At 34.0% G+C, this 21,045-nt stretch overlaps 1 protein-coding gene across 1 annotated transcript in view; it reads left to right on the forward strand.

Annotated features, from left to right (window-relative positions):
• The window catches only part of LOC138705943 (facilitated trehalose transporter Tret1-like), a 221,755-nt gene that overhangs the window by 154,497 nt on the left and 46,213 nt on the right, over positions 1 to 21,045 (forward strand). The window contains exon 2 of the mRNA XM_069834750.1: positions 8,589 to 8,715. Within this exon, the coding sequence (XP_069690851.1) occupies positions 8,589 to 8,715 (127 nt within the window). The remainder of the gene's footprint in view (positions 1 to 8,588; positions 8,716 to 21,045) is intronic.

The following is a 21,045-nucleotide window of genomic DNA, read 5'->3' on the forward strand; positions in this document are numbered from 1 at the left end:
ACTTTAGTAATGTTAAATGTATGGGGATCATTCATTGTTACAATGCAACAATAGGTGACAGCACTTGCACCTACAGTCGTCTATTTCAAGGCATTATAAGACTGTATAAAAAGGAAAATGATTCTGCAATGTTTGAAGCTACACCAGGAACTTAAATACTGTGCAGTTTTATAAATATTGAATATCTTCCATGTGCAAGTATTTGCCTTGCTATGCAAAATAAATTGTAGAGCTTCAATGAAAGGCTCAGCTGTACTGAAACTCACACGATAAACGCAACAAGGATCCTCCTTCTTGACGCACTGCTCAAAACAGTTCTACCAACAATAGTCTTGTAGAAAATTACGCTAATCTTAGCGTGATCCGTATTATACCTATATCCATAATGTACCACCTTACCCTACAGATTAACATTAGTGATTTTCCTAACAGGTACAGTTATATTCTGGTCCAAGTTTAAATTCCTATTATACTCAATAACTTCGCAAACAATTGCTTTGTGATCGGAGAATCCAGGAGACAATAGAGAGAACACTGAGTGGAAATAGAAGAGAAAAATACAGGGAAGATACAAGAAAGAATAGAGGGGGAAAGTAAGAAAATAGAGGAGAAAGTATAGGGGAAAGAAGAGGGAAATTAGAACATCAAATAGGGGAAAATAGAGAAGAAATTAGAGAGAAAATATAGCGAAAATAGAAAAGAATATAGAGAGAAAATAGAAGGAAAATATATAGAAATTAGGATAGAAAATGGAGAGGAAATTAGAAAGAAAATAAAGGAGCAAATAGAGGGAAATGAAGGGAAAGTGGAGGAGTTTAATTTAGACTGGTTCAATGGAAGATGAGTAGTTTCACACATACAACAGACACACAGAGAGAAAAACAGATAGACGGATAGACGGATAAAGCGGCACTCAATCTCTATGAAGGATTGCTAACTCTCCTAAGACCAAAAACACAAAGATTTTGATAGAGACAGCCCCTCAGAAGAACCACAAGTGACATCAGTGAGAACTCGACACATGTCGAGAACTTACCAAAACACAACTTCGAAATTTCCCCGAGATACACCTTCATTCAAAAGATGACAACACACTTCAAAACAAAGATAATTGCTTGAGGATAATCACTTTTGTGCCTTTATTAACCTGTAAAATGTATATACAATAATTTGTGCATCTACTAATATCACGCACATCCAGTCAAAATACAATAAACTAAAGATGGTATATTACATTTCATGATCGAAAAGAAAAGTGTAACTCACATTTATTGCGTTTATTTCCTTCTGTGAACGTAAAACACAAGTTGAAGTCAAGGGATTCACTTACAAAGAGATTAAAAATACAATCAACACAGATCTCATGTAGTTCGACCTTTTTCACTAAGAAGAGTTCTCGCAATAGCTACTTTTCTTATAAGTGTCGAGATCTCCCAAAATGACCCTATGTTGTATAGGTGGTCAAACAAAACTGAAAAATTGAACAACTCCTCTGTGAAGATGAAGCGGTAAGGTCGGCCGCATACTGAAGGTAGCGTAGGGTACCACAACACAGTTGGGGGTACAGATCTTTACGAGCAGAGGATCTGGGAGCAAGGACCGCATATTGACGCCAGTCCAGGCAGAGTCTTCAAGAGGAATGAAGGTTCTCGCTGTTTGGATTTGGAGTCCGAATCAGATGACGATGGCGAGTTCGTTTTAAGTAATGAATTTTCTGATGCAGAATTTAAGACATATTTTCTTTTAAATAAAACTCAATTCGATGAAATTCACAATTTCATTGAAAGCTGACAAAAGAACAAGAACGAGGACATTATTGACCTAGTGCAATGTTTCTCAAACTTTTTGTATCTTTTCTATGTGTAATGGTGTAGAGTGTAATCCATTTTCTTCGTTTTGATACTATTATTATTATTATTATTATTATTATTATTATTATTATTATTATTAATATTTATTTATTTATTTATTTATTGAAGTGGGTGTAATAACGAAATTAAAACTGGGTTAATAATTGATATTCACTTTCAAAATCTTGCATTTTCATTGAAATTACAAATTTTGGCATAAGCAGTGCCGGTACTACAAAATTGTATACTAATTAAAAAAATCTTTATGATACAAAATTTATTGTAATTTCATTAGTTAATAATTAACAAATATAGAAGCTAGTACCTCAGTAGTTCGTTCAGAGGATGAATGTGCTTGTCTCTTAAGCCTGTAAATTATTTTTATGTCTGGCTTTATGGTGGAAGATCGTGGTCCCATTTCTGCTTCTGAATTTAGTCCTTTTCCGTCTTTTCTTTTTAGTGGACACATAGTAGAAAAGCCGGCGATAAAAGTGATACATGACATATTATTTACGTTTTATATGTTCAATGAAGATACTAATAATAGTAATGATAATCATAATAAAAATAATAATAAAGACAATAATAATTACAATATAACTATTAGGCCGGCCTCTTATTGAAGGTAGCCCGACGCAGTGCACCACAAACCAGTCTAGCCAAGAAATCTGTGAACAATAGGTTGGAATGAGGCATCGCAGGTTGGACTCAGCGCAGGTACAGAATAGGGATAGGCAGACAGGGGCCTGGATCTGGTTGTGCGATGAACACAGTTTTCTCTGCAGAGTCGGTGAAGTATAGAAGTAGTGAGAGAATACCCAGCGTTATATGACACCGTCCATGGAGATTACATAAGAAAGTAGCTAAAAGATGAGATATGGAGCAAAAGCCAGTGAACTTGAAATTTTCTAAAGGCAAGTTTTAAATAAATCTATTAAAAAGAAAGTATACTTGCCATCAGACTTTCCATTTGACACAACATTGTAAATCAAACAAACAATGTATTATTTATTTTCTCTCTAGTTATCAAACATATTAGAATAGTGATTTATTATCACCATTTTGAACAAACAAACAAATTACTTTTTCTTCACTTACTCAACAGTCAGTGTTCCTCAAAATATGTTCCGCGGAACCCCAGGAAGGGGTGTTTTACATTTCATTATGTAGTGGTACTTAAAATTTACTATAAATGTATACAAAAATTACGAAAACATGAATAAAATATATGAAGCATCACCAATGATTATAATGATAGTATGAAAATTAACAATTATTATTATTATTATTATTATTATTATTATTATTATTATTATTATTATTATTGTCATCATCATCATCATGTCCATTGAACATATAAAACGCAAATAATGCCATGTATCACTTTTATCGCCGAATTTTCTACTATGTGTCCATTAAAAAGAAAACACGAAAACGGACTAAATTCAGAAGCAGAAATGGGGCCACAGTCTTCCGCCATAAAACCAGACGTAAAAATAATTTGCAGGCTTAAGAAACATGCACATTCTTCCCACTGAACGAACTATTGAGGTACTAGCTTTCATATTTGTTAATTATTAAATACTAATGAAATTACAATAAATTTTGTACCATGAAGATTTTTTTTAAATTCGTACACGATTTTGTAGTACCGATACTGCTTATGCAAGATCGGTAATTTCAAAGAAAATGCAAGATTTTGACAGTGAATATGAATTATTAACCCAATTCCAATTTCGTTATTATATAAATAAATATAAAATAAATAATAATAATAATAATAATAATAATAATAATAATAATAATAATATCAAGACAAAGAAATGGATTACACTCTACATCATTATACTATAGAAAAGGTAGAAATAGTTTGAGAAACTCTGCACTAGGTCAATAATGTCCTCGTTCTTTTTCTTTTGTCCCAATAGACTGCTGAGCACTGCATCCACTTCCTTTGATATAGCTTTCAATGAAATTGTGAATGTCATCGAATTGAGTTACATTTAAACGAAAATATGTCTTAAATTCTGCATCAGAAAATTCATTACTTAAAAGGAACTCGCCAGGAGGATTCCTTTTCTTTAAAAAATTACTTCTCGTACGAGTTTTTCTTTTCTTAAAGTCATAAAGTTTAACCAGTCGTCATCTGATTCAGACTCCAAATCCAAGCAGCGAGAATGGATACCTGTCATCCCTCTTGAAGACTCTGGCTGGACTGGCGTCAATATGAAGTCTTTGCTCCCAGATCCTCTGCTCGTAAAGATCTGTATCCCCAACTGTGTTGTGCTACTCTACGCTGCCCTCAATATGCGGCTGGCCTTACAGCAATGCAAATTCCTGACACGGTCTCTTCCTTTGAAAGGTGAGATTTATGTAAATATATTGTAACATTTGCTTACCGCATAATTCGCGGGTGCTCGTGTAAAGCGGGTTAAGTCAAATTGCAAGGTTTGTTAACTTCTCTTCTTTGGTTCTGAACAAAACCCCTCTGTCACAAAATATGGAGCACTGTAACTGCATCATAGATGGAAGAATGACTTCACCTCTTTAACACAAAAGAAAAGTAATTTGTGGATAGTTCAAATCTGTACTTATTCCAGTGTAGCCAAAACAACTTAACCCCCTTTACACGAGCACCCGCGAATTTACGTATCGCTTTAGCAGATCATATAAAATAGGCTATTACAAATCATTGAACAATTTTACATTATAATCGTTTTATTTCTACCAATGGCCCGATAAAAGAGATGTCAATACGGAATCCAAAAATTTAACAACAAATCTGCTACCATTAAAATTATATGACATAACAAATTATAAAATACACATGAATGCATTTTATAAAATCATACTAGTGCTCTTTTGCTTTTTTATTTCCAATGCTACATTGCAGAAAAAGCATAGAGACAGTAGAAAACAGGACACAATTTATGGACTATAAAAGAAATAAAGACATAAACCATAGGTATAATACTAAGAATGGAAACGTACCATATGGAAAGAATGGAAGCTGACAGAATGTATCAGAAAATGTTTTAATTTATGGAACCTGAAGTTGACATCGAGGACGGGCATGTAGGAAATGGGTTGAATAACTCATATTATTTAACTAATATCCAACAATTTCTTTCAATCTTTAAGCTAAAACAAACATCTGACAAACATAACAATTATAGTTGAAGAAGAAAGAATTGTTTTAAGATTGTTTTACACATGAAGTATAAAGAGTCATATTAAAAATATTCTTCAATTTATGGAGGAAAAAGATGTTGCTGGCGAGTGCTTTGGTGATAAAATGTCTGAAATTGGTTATTGCTCTCTCCAGAGACCTTCAATGCAAGTCTGAACCTGCCCAATCTATTATGTTTAAATCACGACACGAGCACAAGTATTTTTGTAAGCTGTATTTTTGTTTCTTTGCTTTCTTTTATCTCTTCCCAGCATGACATAGTCACCTTGATTTAAGATCCTCCAAGCAGTATGAACGGCAGCTTGAACACTTGGCAATTCCCGTTACGACCAGGATCCAAAGCTTGCGTTCCTTCGAATTATTGCTGACAGTGTCTCCAAATACGTACCTAGGAATTAAAAACATATGTATTAATAGTGTGTTGTGAAAACAGCATGCTAAGAAGTGTTTACATAATGATAATAGATATTTACAATACAAGTGGGATAAGAGAATTATTAATATACGAGTGTGAAAGTTTGCAACTTTCGTGTAACCACACAAGTATATTAATAGCGCGTTATCACATATGTATTGTACCATATTACATCTACACCTGTTCAAAAAAATAAACAAAAACAATTTAACGTTTAAAAATGTATATTTTTTGTGAGAAGCAGAAAATTGAAGCTAACTATCTGGTAATATTTGAAATAAAAAATTCATACAACCATAAACAAAAATTTGCTTTTACTGCAAATTTGTAACGAAGGAAAAAAACATTTAACTTGGTCACAAAAGAGTCTCAATCTGTTTGTTCAGCAGGAATTAACTTCAATATCTTTATTATTAATATCTACAATAAGTGGCCTACATAAGATGTTTACTTACTTACAAATGGGTTTTAGAGAACCCGGAAGTTTATTGCCGCTCTCACATAAGCCCGCCATCGCCATAAGCAAGATTAATCTAATCTCTATCATCATATTCTAGGTCTCGGCCTCCCCAAAAGTCTTTTCCCCTCCAGTCTCCCAACTAACACTCTATATGCATTTCTGGAATCGCTCATACGTTCTACATGCCCTACCCATCTCAAACGTCTAGATTTAATGTTCCTAGTTATGTCAGGTGAAGAATACATTGCGTGCATTTCTGCGTTGTGTAACTTTCTCCATTCTCCTGTACCTTCATCCCTCTTAGCCCCAAATACTTTCCTAAGCACCTTATTCTCAAACACCCTTAACCTTTATTCCACTCTCAAAGTGAGAGTTCAAGTCTCACAATGATACAGAACAACCGGTAATATAACTGTTTTATAAATTCTAACTTTCGGCTTTTTTGAGAACAGCCTGGATGGCAAAAGCTTTTCTACCAAATAATAACAGGCATTTCCCATATTTATTCTGCGTTTAATTTCCTCCCGAGTGCCATTTAAATTTATTACTAGATAAGATCTTTACGTTGTAATATTATGTTATATTTAGTTTCAATTTATTTTGAAATATACTTGACGCTATCATTCATTGGGATAAGAAAACCCAGTGTGGTAATGAACTACTTATCCCACTGAAAATGGGATAAGACGTTATTACGTTACAGGTGTAGATAAAGAAATTAACAATATTAGAGACTACATAAACATGTGGATAAATGAGAGGAGGAAAAAAGATATGGGTGGAAGAAAATAAAGATAGATAAATGGATGGATGGATGGATGGACGAACGGATCGGTGGGTGGATGGATGGATAGATGGGTGAATGGATGGATGAGTGAATCCATGGATGGATGGAGGGGTGGGAGGTAGGTAGGTAGATAGATTGATGGATGAATGGAGAAGAGAAAGGAGAGAAAAAAGAAAAAGTACAAAACAGAAAAAAGAAGAGATTAGAAGCAAGAAATATTGTATTAGGGACGAAAAGAGAAAGAAACGAAAGAAAAATAGCCACAAGAAAAGCGAAAGTAAAAATAAAGTAGGGAAGGAATAATAAATTAGGAAAGAATGAAAAAGTAAGAAATAAACTGAGAAAAATTAAAATATTTAAAGGAATAAACGAAGAAAGAAACCAATAAGCAAACAAAGAAGAAAGGAGATAAAATATAGCAGAGAAAGAATAAGAAGCGATAGAAAAGGAAGGAAAGAATACTCGATAATTGAAAGAAATAGGAGAAATGGAAAGAAGAAAGAACTACAGGAAATAAGGAAAGAAGATTTAAATAAACACTAGGAAAGAGAAAGTGAAAGAGAGAGGGAAATAAAGAATGGAAGAAAGGAAACTAAAAGATATAACGAAAACGGAAAAAAATAAGTAGGTAGAAAATAAAAAACATGAAGGAAGGAATGAACAATGAAAACAACAGACAGTAAGAGATGAAAAGGAGACAAAAGTTAGCAGAAGAACAATGAAAAGCATAGAGGATGAAAGAAAGAGGGAGTAATGAAATAAGAAATAAAATAAAGGAAAAATATAAATAATATGATAAAGAAAGGAGGAAGAACGGAAGAAAGGCAGACACTAGGAAAGAGAAAGTAAACGAGGGTGGTAAAGAAAGAATGGAAGAAAGAAAACTGAAACATACTGTATAACGAAGGAAAGAATGAAGAAGAGAAAAAAATAAGAAAATAATAAAATATTTTATGGAAGAAATAAACAAAGAAAGCAACAAACAAACAAACAAAGAAGAATGGGATATAAAAGTTAGGTAGCAAAAGAAGAATAAGGAAGAATAAAGGATGAAAGAAAGACGAAATAATGTATTGAGAAATAAAAGGAGAGTAAAAGAAAGAAGAAATATAATATAGTAATATTCAGATTCAGTTTTTAGGTTGATCATGTGTGCTTTCTTCCGCCCCTCATTCAGTTCATTACAATTTGCTTTCAACTTAAGTTAACCACAACATTTGTTAACAGTATGCCTAAATTATGAACAAAAAGTGTAAAACAGTGCATGTGGAAAATAAGATTCCTTCGTTTAGTTTCTTTGCTTCAGTTTTTACGGATTAATATTCTACCTTTGCGTATGTTATGATGACTAAGAAACGGATCTAATATTGTTTAATAAAAGAAAATTAAGTGTCATTTGAGATTTCAGTTTGGTTCATTCTAAAGAGTAGGTTCTAGTAACGGATCCAATATACTGTACAGGTCACTCAATTCCCTACTTTACTGACGATGGAGCCGATTTCTTGCTTCTAAAACTTCGGAAGTTATAGGTCTAAAGTAAGGTGCAAATATAAAAAAAATCCTGATCACAACAAACCAAAAATTAAGAGTGGTCGATAAATTTGAGAAGGGAGACTTGGCTACTAAGTTGGTGGTAAATTATTAAATAAAAATAAAGATAAAAACTGTAGATATAAATTTAATATCAAATTTTATTATCTGAGTACCTCGAATACCCGTGCAGCTCGTATTCTTCCTCGGATAATCGGATCTTAGCTGCGATTTTTTTCTTACAAACAGGGCAATCTTTTCCCATATTAGACTATAAACCTTACCGTATTTTTTCAACGTCTTTTCTGAAGATAATAACAGCACTAATGATAATCATTTAATTTTAATGATTACAGGAAAGACGGACACGAACTAGAGGCCATGGTGGCTACCGAAAGCAGTCCCCAGGTAACAGCAGGCATGGACACGCCCACTGAGAAGCAAGACAAAGGCATCAGTCGTTTCAGAGAAGTTCTGCCTCAGGTAAGTGTAAAGAATACTTTCTGCTAATATGTACATGCAGATGGCCACAATTCTACACTCAGAAATATGCCAATACATTAAGTTCCTTGAATATTAATATTGGTTCGGTTATCTAGGATATCATTTCGACTAAAAGAGATCAGAATATATTAAAATAAAATTAAATAGGTTCAGACAGATTCGTGGGATGATGCAAGGAACATTAAAACATAAACTGCGAAAGAAAACATCGCTGAAACTGCACAAATCCATCGCATTGCCATTACTATTACATGGATGCGGGGACATTAAAGTTAGACCAACTGAGATTAAATAATCAGAAATGAGATTTCTGTTTTGCGGCGGAATACATTCTTTCCCTGATAAATAATGTTTTGTGCTTAAAAAAAAAGATAATTATATTTAGTACTAATCAAAATAATCATAATTTTAATAGAAGACATATGTTTTTAATTGGTTATTTTACGACGCTTTATCAACTGCTAAGGTTATTTAGCATCTGAATGAGCTGAAGGTGATAATGCCAGCGAAATGAATCCAGGGTCCAGCGTCAAAAATTACCCAGCATTTGCTCTTAATGGGTTGAGGGAAAAGCCCGGGAGGTAACTTGTCCCAACCAGGATTTGAACCTGGGCTCGCTCGTTTCACTGTCAGGCATGCTAACTGTTAGCGGTGGATTCTTCTGTTAATCCCAGCTGTCATTAAAGAGGAGTTTACTATTCATATATTACGGTCTTCAAATAACTACTTTGAAGGGATAAGAGAATAGGTTCAGAACAGAATTAACAGAATTTCTTCATACCCATTTCTTTTACTCAATCTGTAAATTTATCTGTTTGCTATGTATTGTACATTTTTGTTTAACTTTTGACTTGTTTCACATCTCAAAGCTACAATGTTGTTGTAAGATCTATGGAATACAATAAATGAAATGAAATGCTACAATACAAAGATAGAGAATAAACTGGAGAAACTATTTTACAATTCATTTTTTGTTTTCCGATAAGTCAATTACAAGATTATGAACTATGTTAATTAAAAATTTTCAATTATATGACTTATCATTCTTATTTTTTGGACAATAATTTGTGTTTTTTTTTTTTTGGCTGATGTAATTTTGCTTTTGATTTCGATTTTTGCATAGTATGCATATTCACGCACAATTAATCACAACATTAATAATGTCTTTATATGAAATTTAAATCTATATCAAATTTCAATATATTTATTTATTTATTTATTTATTTATTTATTATTTTGCTAATAATTGTAACATAAAATATAATATATACAGAAAAACTTTAGCTCGCCCCTGAAAGAGTAGAACTCGTGCTCAGGGGCGGATTTCTGAATTGAAATTAATAATTATACAATACAATTTGTCTTATGTCTACTGTGCAATTATAGTATATAAATTTAAATTGACAATTTTTCAATTTTTATAAAATCCATACATAACTTTTTAAATTTAATACTAGAATTATTAGAATTGACAAGATTAGGATATTTAAATATAAATTTGTTATATATTCTTGGGCCTAAATTACTACTATGATTAAATACTGTAACAGTGTTGCATTTTGCTTCAAACAATCTTAAAGAATTCATATATTTTGTTTTATAACCATGAGAATACAATTCAAAATTATTTCGATTTTTATGTATGAATTTTATTAATACAATATAATAAATCTGTCTTACGTTAAGTACATTAAAGTCTAGAAACAAATTTTGAGATGGAAAATCAATAGGTTTATGAAGACATATTTTAATTATTTTCTTCTGTAATAAATAAAATGGATTAAAATTGGATTTAAATGAGCTACCCCATCCTATAATTCCATACATAATTACAGATTGAAATAAAGTTAAATATATTGCACGTAATAAACTTATTGACAAGTAATTCCTCAATAAAACAAAATAATATACTATTTTACGTAATTTAGTACAAAGGTAATTAATGTGTTGGTTCCATTTTAAATTATTATCGAAAATTATGCCTAAATACTTAACTTCAGAGGAATCTTTAATAATCGGACATTTACACTGTATAAGACAACAATCAGAATTATGTAATTTGATACTTAATATAGATGTAGGAGGTTTGTTACATTTTTCAGATAATGAGAATGGAATAATTATGGTTTTATTTTCGTTGATAGAAAGATAATTATGTCAAACCACTTTTTTATTAATTTAAGTCCATTATTTGAATTATTATATGCATCATACCAGGTTTTTCTACCAAAAAGTAAAACTGTGTTGTCTGCATAAGAATAGTGAACACCATTGTATTGTTGTAAGTCAATTTTTAATAAGTCATTAATATATATTAAAAATAGAATAGGGCCCAGAACTGTGCCGTCGACCTGGTTGGCGAGTTGGTATAGCGCTGGCCTTCTATGTCCAAGGTTGCGGGTTCGATCCTGGGCCAGGTCGATGGCATTTAAGTGTGCTTAAATGTGACAGGCTCATGTCAGTAGATTTACTGGCATGTAAAAGAACTCCTGCGGGACAAAATTCCGGCACATCCGGCGACGCTGATATAACCTCTGCAGTTGCGAGCGTCGTTAAATAAAACATAACATTTAACAGAACTGTGCCTTGGGGAACACCTATATTAATAATTAAAGGTTCACTTGAATAATTGTCAATTTTCGTTATTTGAATTCTGTCGTTAAGATACGATTTTATTAAGTTTAAAGCAAGTATGTATGACGATATTTTATATATTTATCAATTTTAGCTTTTAACAGTGTTAATAAACACATATGTAACAAAATATTGTAGCATGAATTATATGTGTAAATACATCATGCCACATACAATTTTGGCAGATTAGTAAATTCGAATGCAAATGAAATTAAATCAACATCCCCTATAACTATATTAAGCTATTACTACATATAACTCATAACGTCACTTCTTACTATTACACAATATATAAATTAAAATGTCGTTACAAAAGTGAACACATTCTACATTGTACTTATGTTAGATATCGTATCTGATGATGCCGTACAGGCGAAAACGCTTATAGGCCTACTTTCCTTTCTATTAACATGTTTTAGCAAATGTTAATTTGTATTAAGAATGATGTCATATGATTGAAAATTTTAAATAAATATATATCATAATCTTGGGGAAATTATATCAGCATAGGCTGTGCTAATCACCAGAATAACTAAGTCGTAAAAGAAAGAGCAATTTGGATCGACCCTTGAAAAGATAGCGTGAACAGTTACAAGATGTAATGAGTCGAAAAATCAAATCCATCATAATGATGATGATGATGATGATGATGATGATGATCAGTTATTAATATTTTCTTGATAAATTCTACGTCATTAAACAGGTGTGTACATGCAGAATTATTAACTAGTGTGATCACAGTTAACATTTTATCTAGACACTCCCCCCACTCTTCCTACAGAGCTGCGCACGAGATCGGATGAGTCTACTTACGAATTATAGGGGAATGGGTTAGTTTTTGCCTTGAACTCGGTAGACATATGCCCGACCTTCCCCTATATTCCTACCCCCTCTACAGAACGTTGTTCCCGTACTGCACACCGTGTCTTGACAAAATGCATGAGCTGTAAGTCATTACCTGCAATGGTGTTGATGGTTCTAGTGAACAGTGGTGTTGTATGTTGCAAGGTAAACCGCCGATTCTGTTAGCAGCAACGATTAAAGCATGTAGTCTTGACGCTGCAGGAAAACCACGACCGCCTGCTGGAATCTTGCCTAGACATGTTTGTTCTTTGACGGTGTGATGGCCTCTGTTGTCTCAGGTGGAGATCAGAATTCGTATTGACCTCACGTCACGGGTGATCTACCATTTGTATGTCTGATGTTCGGTTTTGATAACTTCTTCAGAAGTGGACCATATATCACTGGACTGCAGAGCTTCCTAAAACATAAACACTGTCATCAGTCACTATGTCAAACGCACTCAGAGATTCGTAAATTCACACGAATCCGTTTAACAGCCCAAGAGAAATAGCTGCAAACAGACAGGCAATATGTGCAAACAGGACAATTTCAGCATCGGATATGATAAAAAAGTGTACTTCTGCGAAAATATTCGAATTGATTTTTTGCAGCATCCATGATACTTTCTCTGATAGGCCTCTTCATACATAAGTGAGAAAAAATGTGGGCCAATAGGTGAAAAGACAACCAACTGAGTCCCGTGCAGACATCAACTCACCTGAGTCACATGCCAAACATCAACTCATGAAATATGGTAAACAAAATTCCCCTTCCCGTTTTCATAGACTTAGGACTGGGGTCGTCAGCACAGAGCACGTTGGGGCTAGAGTCGCTTACCCGCAGAAAACGCAGCGCACTAGGGTGCACTCCGTAGCTGCTAGTATGCTCTCTATCTCTCCCTGTTGCACGACGGTGCACAAGGGACAGCACCGCGTACCCTTTGCACATTTCAGCGAGTGCTGACGACCACTGACTTAGGGCTATGTGCACAGTCTCTGCAGGTGTGGTAAAAATTTCTGTTCAGCATATCACTTATTGTCGTACAAATTGAAGTGATATATATTACTTACTTACTTACTGGTTTTTAAGGAACCCGGAGGTTCATTGCCGCCTTCACATAAGCCCGCCATTGGTCCCTATCCTGAGCAAGATTAATCCAGTCTCTATCATCATATACCACCTCCCTCAAATCCATTTTAATATTATCTTCCCATCTACGTCTCGGCCGCCCCAAAGGTCTTTTTCCCCCCGGCCTCCCAAGTAACACTCTATATGCATTTCTGGATTCGCCCATACGTGCTACATGCCCTGCCCATCTCAAACGTCTGGATTTAATGTTCCTAATTATGTCAGTTGAAGAATACAACGCGTGCAGTTCTGTGTTGTGTAACTTTCTCCATTCTCCTGTAACTTCATCCCTCTTAACCCCAAATATTTTCCTAAGCACCTTATTCTCAAACACCCTTAACCTATATTCCTCTCTCAAAGTGATAGTCCAAGTTTCACAACCATATAGAACAACCGGTAATATAACTGTTTTATAAATTCTAACTTTCAGAGTTTTTGACAACAGACTGGATGATAAAAGCTTCTCAACCGAATAATAACAGGCATTTCCCAAATTTATTCTGTGTTTAATTTCCTCCCGAGTATCATTTATATTTGTTACTGTTGTTCCCATTTATTTGAATTTTTCCACCTCTTCAAACGATAAATTTCCAATTTTTATATTTCCATTTCGTACAATATTCTCGTCACGAGATATAATCATATACTTTGTCTTTTCGGGATTTACTTCCAAACCTATTTCTTTACTTGCTTCAAGTAAAATTCCCGTATTTTCCCTGATCGTTTGTGGATTTTCTCCTAACATATTCACGTCATCCGCATAGACAAGCAGCTGATGTAACCCGTTCAATTCCAAATCCTCTCTGTTATCCTGGACTTTCCTAATGACATACTCTACAGCAAAATTAAAAAGTAAAGGTGATAGTGCATCTCCTTGCTTTAGCCCACAGTGAACTGGAAACTGATCTATACGGACTCTGCTGTACGTTTCACTGAGATACATTTTAATTAATCGAACTAGTTTCTTGGGAATACCAAATTCAACAAGAATATCATATAAAACTTTTCTCTTAACTTAGTGTCATGCACGTTGATCTCTCATATTTGTTATTACTTAGAAATCGGCAATTTCTTAATCACTATGGAATCAATACTGCTTGCGTTGCCTCAACTGTTACCTATAAAAATAATGAAATTCTAGGTAACTCTAAGACAGTCTATAAATTATCGTAACGTAACGAATTTAAATGCTTTAGTTTGTAAGACATGGAATACTTTACCAGTAGCCTAATAAGGCGTAATGGAGTGGAGAAAGGAACGATATTTCACCCAGACTTCCATTCGCAGCGGAAGGTTCAGATTGAAAGGGTATACTGTTATAGTGAACGTAGACTATAGTAAAATTCTGCTTATACTGTATAATTAATATGCGATTAGATGCCATCAATATGACATTTGAATTCCTTTAATGATGCTGTTTTCTAACCAGCTTCTACACATAATATTTTATGCAGTTTTCTGTTGCTGCCAGATTCCCGTCGTCAGGCAACGATACAACAATACAGTCCATGCATCAGAACAGAGAGTTAAATAAACTCACTGCAGTTGATTCTTCGGCACGAGTTCAACTTCTGCGATTGTAAGGCCTTAATCACACTGCACAAACATTGTTGTTAAAAAAATTACCATTCCATTAAATACAATTACCACTCATGATACTTTTAAGTGAAGCAGTAAAATTGTAAGCTTGTTTTTATTAATTAATTAATTTGTTATTAAGCATAATAAGCAAAGCCCAATTACAATGTTCAAGACCGACAATTGATATAATTTATAAAACATAAACAAGGAAAAGGAAACATACTCTTATTAAAAACTGAAACAAAATAGAAATGAGACAGAGAGAAAAAAAAAAAGAAATTGAAAATAAGGTGTGAAAGTAGCTTCAAATTAACTAACAAAAATATTCCGTAAAATATGATAACAAATTATTCTTTATTTAGAAAAATTCATATTGAAAATATCTACATTCGGCTGAGGATGTAATTTACTGTATAATTGCAACATTTGGAAAACTGGAGAATTTTTATGTGATTCAGTATTTGCCCTTGTTATGAAAAATGAATTTCGTAATTTTGTATTAAACTTGGGTGCATATAATGTTATATAATAAAATAAAACAACACAATTCAACTTCTTGTTAATAATTTTATGAAGAAAAGTTTCTCCGAGTTTTTAAGTTTCCGTGACTAAAAATAATTAAATTACAAGAGAGTAAAGACAAAGTAGTATAATAGGAAATTTTTCACGAGAAGGGCACATTGTTCCTTTGGACGAAAAAAAATTCCTAGAGTAAAAAGCTTTTTCGGTATTTCTTTACAATTACGTTACCACGTTAAGGTACTTGGCTTCTAGTTGAATCATACGTATCGTATACAAAAGAAAAATTGAATCACAACTCCAATTTCACAACGAAAATAAGAGTAGAAAGTTGCTGTGAAAGTGATGGCCGGCGGACCGCATGTAAGCTTTTTTTGTAGATATATGTAGATATAGACCATTCGGTATCTCGTGACACCTACGTGTACGTGAGAGGAAGAAAGAAGTGAACTGAAAAACTTCCCTTCCTCGCCACGCTTCGACTTGCAAGCTAGCTAGTAGCTTACCCCCACCATATGGTTCCTACTATGAGCTACTGCGCCGGCGCACGAATGCATTATTGGTTTCACGAGATAACGAATGACCTATACACCCTATGATACGGAAAATGGTCGCTCTCACGTAGCGCGAATTTGTCCAAGTGTTGTCCGAGTTAACACGAGATTCACACGGAAAAATATTAAGCATCGAGGTCCAAGGATGAAGTCCAGTCGTAGCAGCGTCGTAACTGTATGTCACGAAACGACATATTTTTTCGAAGCTTTTATGACCTAGCGAGAGAGTTCTTTCTTCTCGTTTCAAAGACCGGGCTTCAAATCTCTCTATGCAAACACGCGCACACGATGATTCTCGAGCTATTCTAAGGTGTGACTTTCTCTCTGAACAGCAATAATTTCCGTGTCAAAGGGTGTACGCCTACATACAGTAAATAGAAAGCGAGTTTTCGTAAGATCGAGTACCATGATAGGTTAGGTTTGGTTAGTTCAGGCTTTTGATATGTCTTGCTTAGACCTAACATACACATTTTGGTCGGTAGATGGGTATTGATAGAGATATTCGCCTTCCTTTGGTGACGCAATTGTAAAGAAGAACCGATTAATGTTTTACTTAAGCCTACTATAATAGGTCAAAAAACAGGACAAGTGATTATGCAATTTAACTTATATATAACTAAGCTATTCCCTCATATTATCCACTCTAACCTTGTCACGGATCTTGGTTTCCTATCACTTAGTTATTCCCTCATCTAACCCACTCTACACTTGTTACAGTACACGATTTCCTGTCACTTAGCTATCCCCTTATCTCATCTATTCAAAATTTGTCACAGTCCTTGGCGTCCTGTTACTTAGCTTTGGGTTCATATGCTATGATAACCATACACCTGTATCTAATATCTGATAAATGCGCAGGATAAAACTATCGTCGTAGTTTATTGCGTTTTCTCCGCACATACGACATCAACAAGAAATCGGTCGATAGTGCTAAACCTACTTGCAATGTCAAAATTAGCTTCCAAAATCCAAAACACAAATTGTAAACAAAACTTACCGCGGCAACATGCTTCCCATGACCGAGTCCACTAATCGATAGTAGTCGACTACTCGAGAAGCAATAGTGTTACTCGAGAATCGATAGAATTAGTTATTTTTTATGTATAATAATTATGCTTATCTCATTCTGGAAGCTGCAATATTCTTTCTTATGCTACTATTTATGTTAAACTACTATCTTTGCTTTATTCTGAATACAGTCTTGCAATTCCGGTTACGAAAGCCAGCTATAACAGCTAACCACACGGTACCTCAATTCTGGCTGGAAGATCATTCACCTCTGCTTCGGCATGTGGACATGAGCCCAGCAGACCTCGGTCTGGGCCCTTAAAGGGCTGTAGCGCCACACAATAACACTCCGAAAACACAAAGTATATGATTATGTCTCGTGACCAGAACATAGTACGGAATGGAAATATAAAAATTGGAAATTTATCATTTGAAAAGGTGGAAAAATTAAAATATCTTGGAGCAACAGTAACGCGTATAAATGACACTCGAGAGGAAATTAAACGCAGAATAAATGTGGGAAATGTCTGTTATTAGTCGCTTGAGAAGCTTTTGTCACCCAGTTTGCTCTCAAAAAAGCTGAAAGTTAGAATTTATAAAACAGTTACATTACTGATTGTTTTGTATGATTGTGGAACTTGGACTCTCACTTTGAGACAGGTGCACAGGTTAAGAGTGTTCGAGAATAAAGTGCTTAGGAAAATATTTGGGGCTTAAGAGGGATTAAGTTATAGAAGAATGGAGGAAGTTAACAACGCAGAACTGTAGCATTGTATTCTTCACCTAACATAATTGGAGACATTAAATCCATACGTTTGAGATGAGAAGGACATGTAGCACGTATGTGTGATTCCAGAAATGAATATAGAGTGTTAGTTGGAAGACTTGAAGGAAAAAGACCTTTGGGGAGGCCGAGACGTAGATGGGAGGATAATATTGATAACTTATGTTGGGGTTTCGTAACAAGGTTGTTGGATAGTTACGGTGATGGGTTGTTAGTCCTTCGCCCAACCCCCAAGCTGCAGGACCACCCTTTATCGGAAAATTCTTCTTCTCTCATCGAAAATAAAATCATAGATTACTGGTTCATGACACATCATGGTATTGCATATTGCTAATACTTATTCTTCTTTACCTTAGCCTTATGCCCTTTCAGGTATTGGGTTCTCTCAGCCAGTCGTATGTCATTTATTCCTAATACAACTCTTAAAATTAACAATATATACATTTAGTTACATAATTCTGTAGTAAGAATTATATTTCGTTGTATAATTCTCTAGTAAGAATGGCCTTCAAACAGTCAAGGATAAAATGATCAAAGGTCAGGGCGTTCAGCATGTATAAAATATTAATACAAGTTATTACTTTGCATATTAGTTTGTATTTCTGATATTCTATTTGCATACGGATTCGAATGCGCGTGGCGGTTTCACGTGAATCTAAAATATTCGATCCCGTTACCGATGGACAACCCAGTAACTGAAACCGGTCCAATCAATCTGGACTCTATTTATGAACGTGTATATTCCGATCAAGTATTCTCGATTTAAATACAGATCCGTGACCTTGGACTATTTAGGAGTACACTCCAGTAAAGAACTAACGAAAAATTGTTACAAAAATAAGAAAATAAAACAAGATGGTAACCATTGCGAGACGCAAGACTCCTAAAGTTTATAAAATTCTGTAAAAATCTATGATAATTCCCACTTTATGAGCCTTAAATTATGATTACAGACAGAAAGTAAGAACTGAAGGAGCAGAAATACAAATTTTGAGACTATTAGTAGGCTGTAGGGTTTCAGATTAACGGTGAAATCGTGTTATGTGCATGTAACTATACTGCATTCCACAATGTCTGAGAGATGACGTAAACATTGCTGGCAGAAGAAAGATACTTGCTAATCAACCAATGGCAGAGGTCACATTCCAGGCTTATATTGAAGTTGGGTGGTCAGAAGCTTTCTACCTCCGCCCAACTTCAAGATAAGCCTGAAACGTGACCTCTACCGTTGGTTGATTTGAAGCATCTTTCTCCCTTCTTCTGCCTGCAATGTTTACGTTGCCTGTCAGACATTATGGAACGCAGTGATCTAGCACTTCTCAAACAGGCCCCATTTATACAACATAAATTTTTACATTAAATAATAACATGGAAACAGTATACACAACTCAAAACAGATAAAGATAAAAAAATAAATTATAAGAGAAAACTCCCCTTCACAATCCGTTAATAGTTTGTTAGATATTTCTACGTATATAGGTAAAGGAACGAAGATCACTAGAGAATAAATAATTATAGGAATAGTCTAAACATAGGAACTATAGAATGTAGATAGATTTCAAAAATGGAAGGATAATCGTATTAGATAACACTCCAATGTATATTAGCATTTAAAGTAAGAGGAATAGAGTAAATTATTTTAAAATGTGTGTAATAGGTATATAGGACGATTGCTGCTATCTATCATTCTGACAGGGAATCTAGAAAACGGAAGGAATACGCAATCAGTGAAGAGGTATTTGGAGACATTAATTGGTATGTGTGACCTAAACTTTTGTTCTACATACCTAGAAATGGTATCGATTGCAAGTAACCTAGATTGAGAAAAGATGTATTTGAAGAAAGTTGGTGAATTTTCGATTACAAAGTATGTAGAATCTAAGTTCGTGTCTCCTATCGGGAATACACAATAACTGAGGATGTATTTGTAGGCATTTGGTGTACCCGTGTACTCAACCTAAACGTGTGTTCTACAAGCCTAGAAATATCATCGATTGCAAACTATGTAGAATATAATGTTTGGTTCAGTTAATGAACTAAATTCTAATGCCTCCTTTCTCATTATACTATACTCCTAATACCAGGACACAAATTATATAGGAACTCCCAAGGACACAATTTTCGGAATTACAGAGACATCAGAGCAATAGCAAAATGAAAACGCTAATATAATGAATGAAAAACTTGAACCCTCAAAATATTATTTTCTTGTAAGTTGTTTCTATTTATTTTTCCAATTCTACATTTATACACATAGGCCTACATTATGTACATAATAATAGCCTTCTTGTCAGAAGTAATATTTCTGACTTAATGTGATTTGATTGTAAGCCGAAGCGTACTTACAAATCTAAATGAATTCATAATATATGAGTTATTAGAAATGGAAATGAGATTATGTTATTTTATCACATGCAGACACTATTAAAGCTGCAGTTTGTCATTTGATTTATTCGTTAACATTACATCTAAGGTCAGATTTACTGTGGTAAGATATAGGCGACTTTCCCTATATTTCAATTTTAGCATGTGGATTTGAACACGTGCCAATGCGATTAATTTTAAAAATAGTGTAAATAACTGGTAAATATCATTTATATGAATTTAGTATAGGTATAAATTATTGCGTTATCATGCATTATTAGGAAACAGAATGATTAATGTCATACAGCGAATCGTATGTTATGTGTTTATAGTGTGTGACATTGTAATAGACGTATTCAAGAAAGGAAAATGCTTCGTTCTCTTTTCGGACGGGCTAAATACACTGCCTCGTGGTTACTATTCCCAGCCGTAAGAGAGAAGGCCTTCACAATGAACCTACTCATTTCACTAATAATTTGATCTGAAAATTAACTACACGAAACAGTTATTTTAATCATAAACGATGTACAGTGCAACATAATACTTCGCACTTGCTTCGGATGACTGAAACTGACTGAGCTGTGAATGCGTAGTAAAAATAAAAGGGAAAGTCCATAGATACAAGGAAGCGCGGAATTACGAATCACACACAATATCAATAATTTTCTCTGGCAAAAAAAAAAAAATAAATAATAATAATAATAAAAATAATAGTAATAATTTTAGAATTATAGACATATAAAGGGATGAAAATGAGATAGTCCAAAGTCACGCTTCTAACAAACATTTATTTTTGTGCAAGCTCATTTCTTACACTTATGGAGAAGCTACCAGTAAAATATTATAAAATTTACTCAACAAACAACAGAAATACAGTATACGCTGAAAAAATTA

This window comes from Periplaneta americana, chromosome 9, assembly GCF_040183065.1.
Source record: "Periplaneta americana isolate PAMFEO1 chromosome 9, P.americana_PAMFEO1_priV1, whole genome shotgun sequence".
Classification (NCBI taxonomy): domain Eukaryota; kingdom Metazoa; phylum Arthropoda; class Insecta; order Blattodea; family Blattidae; genus Periplaneta; species Periplaneta americana.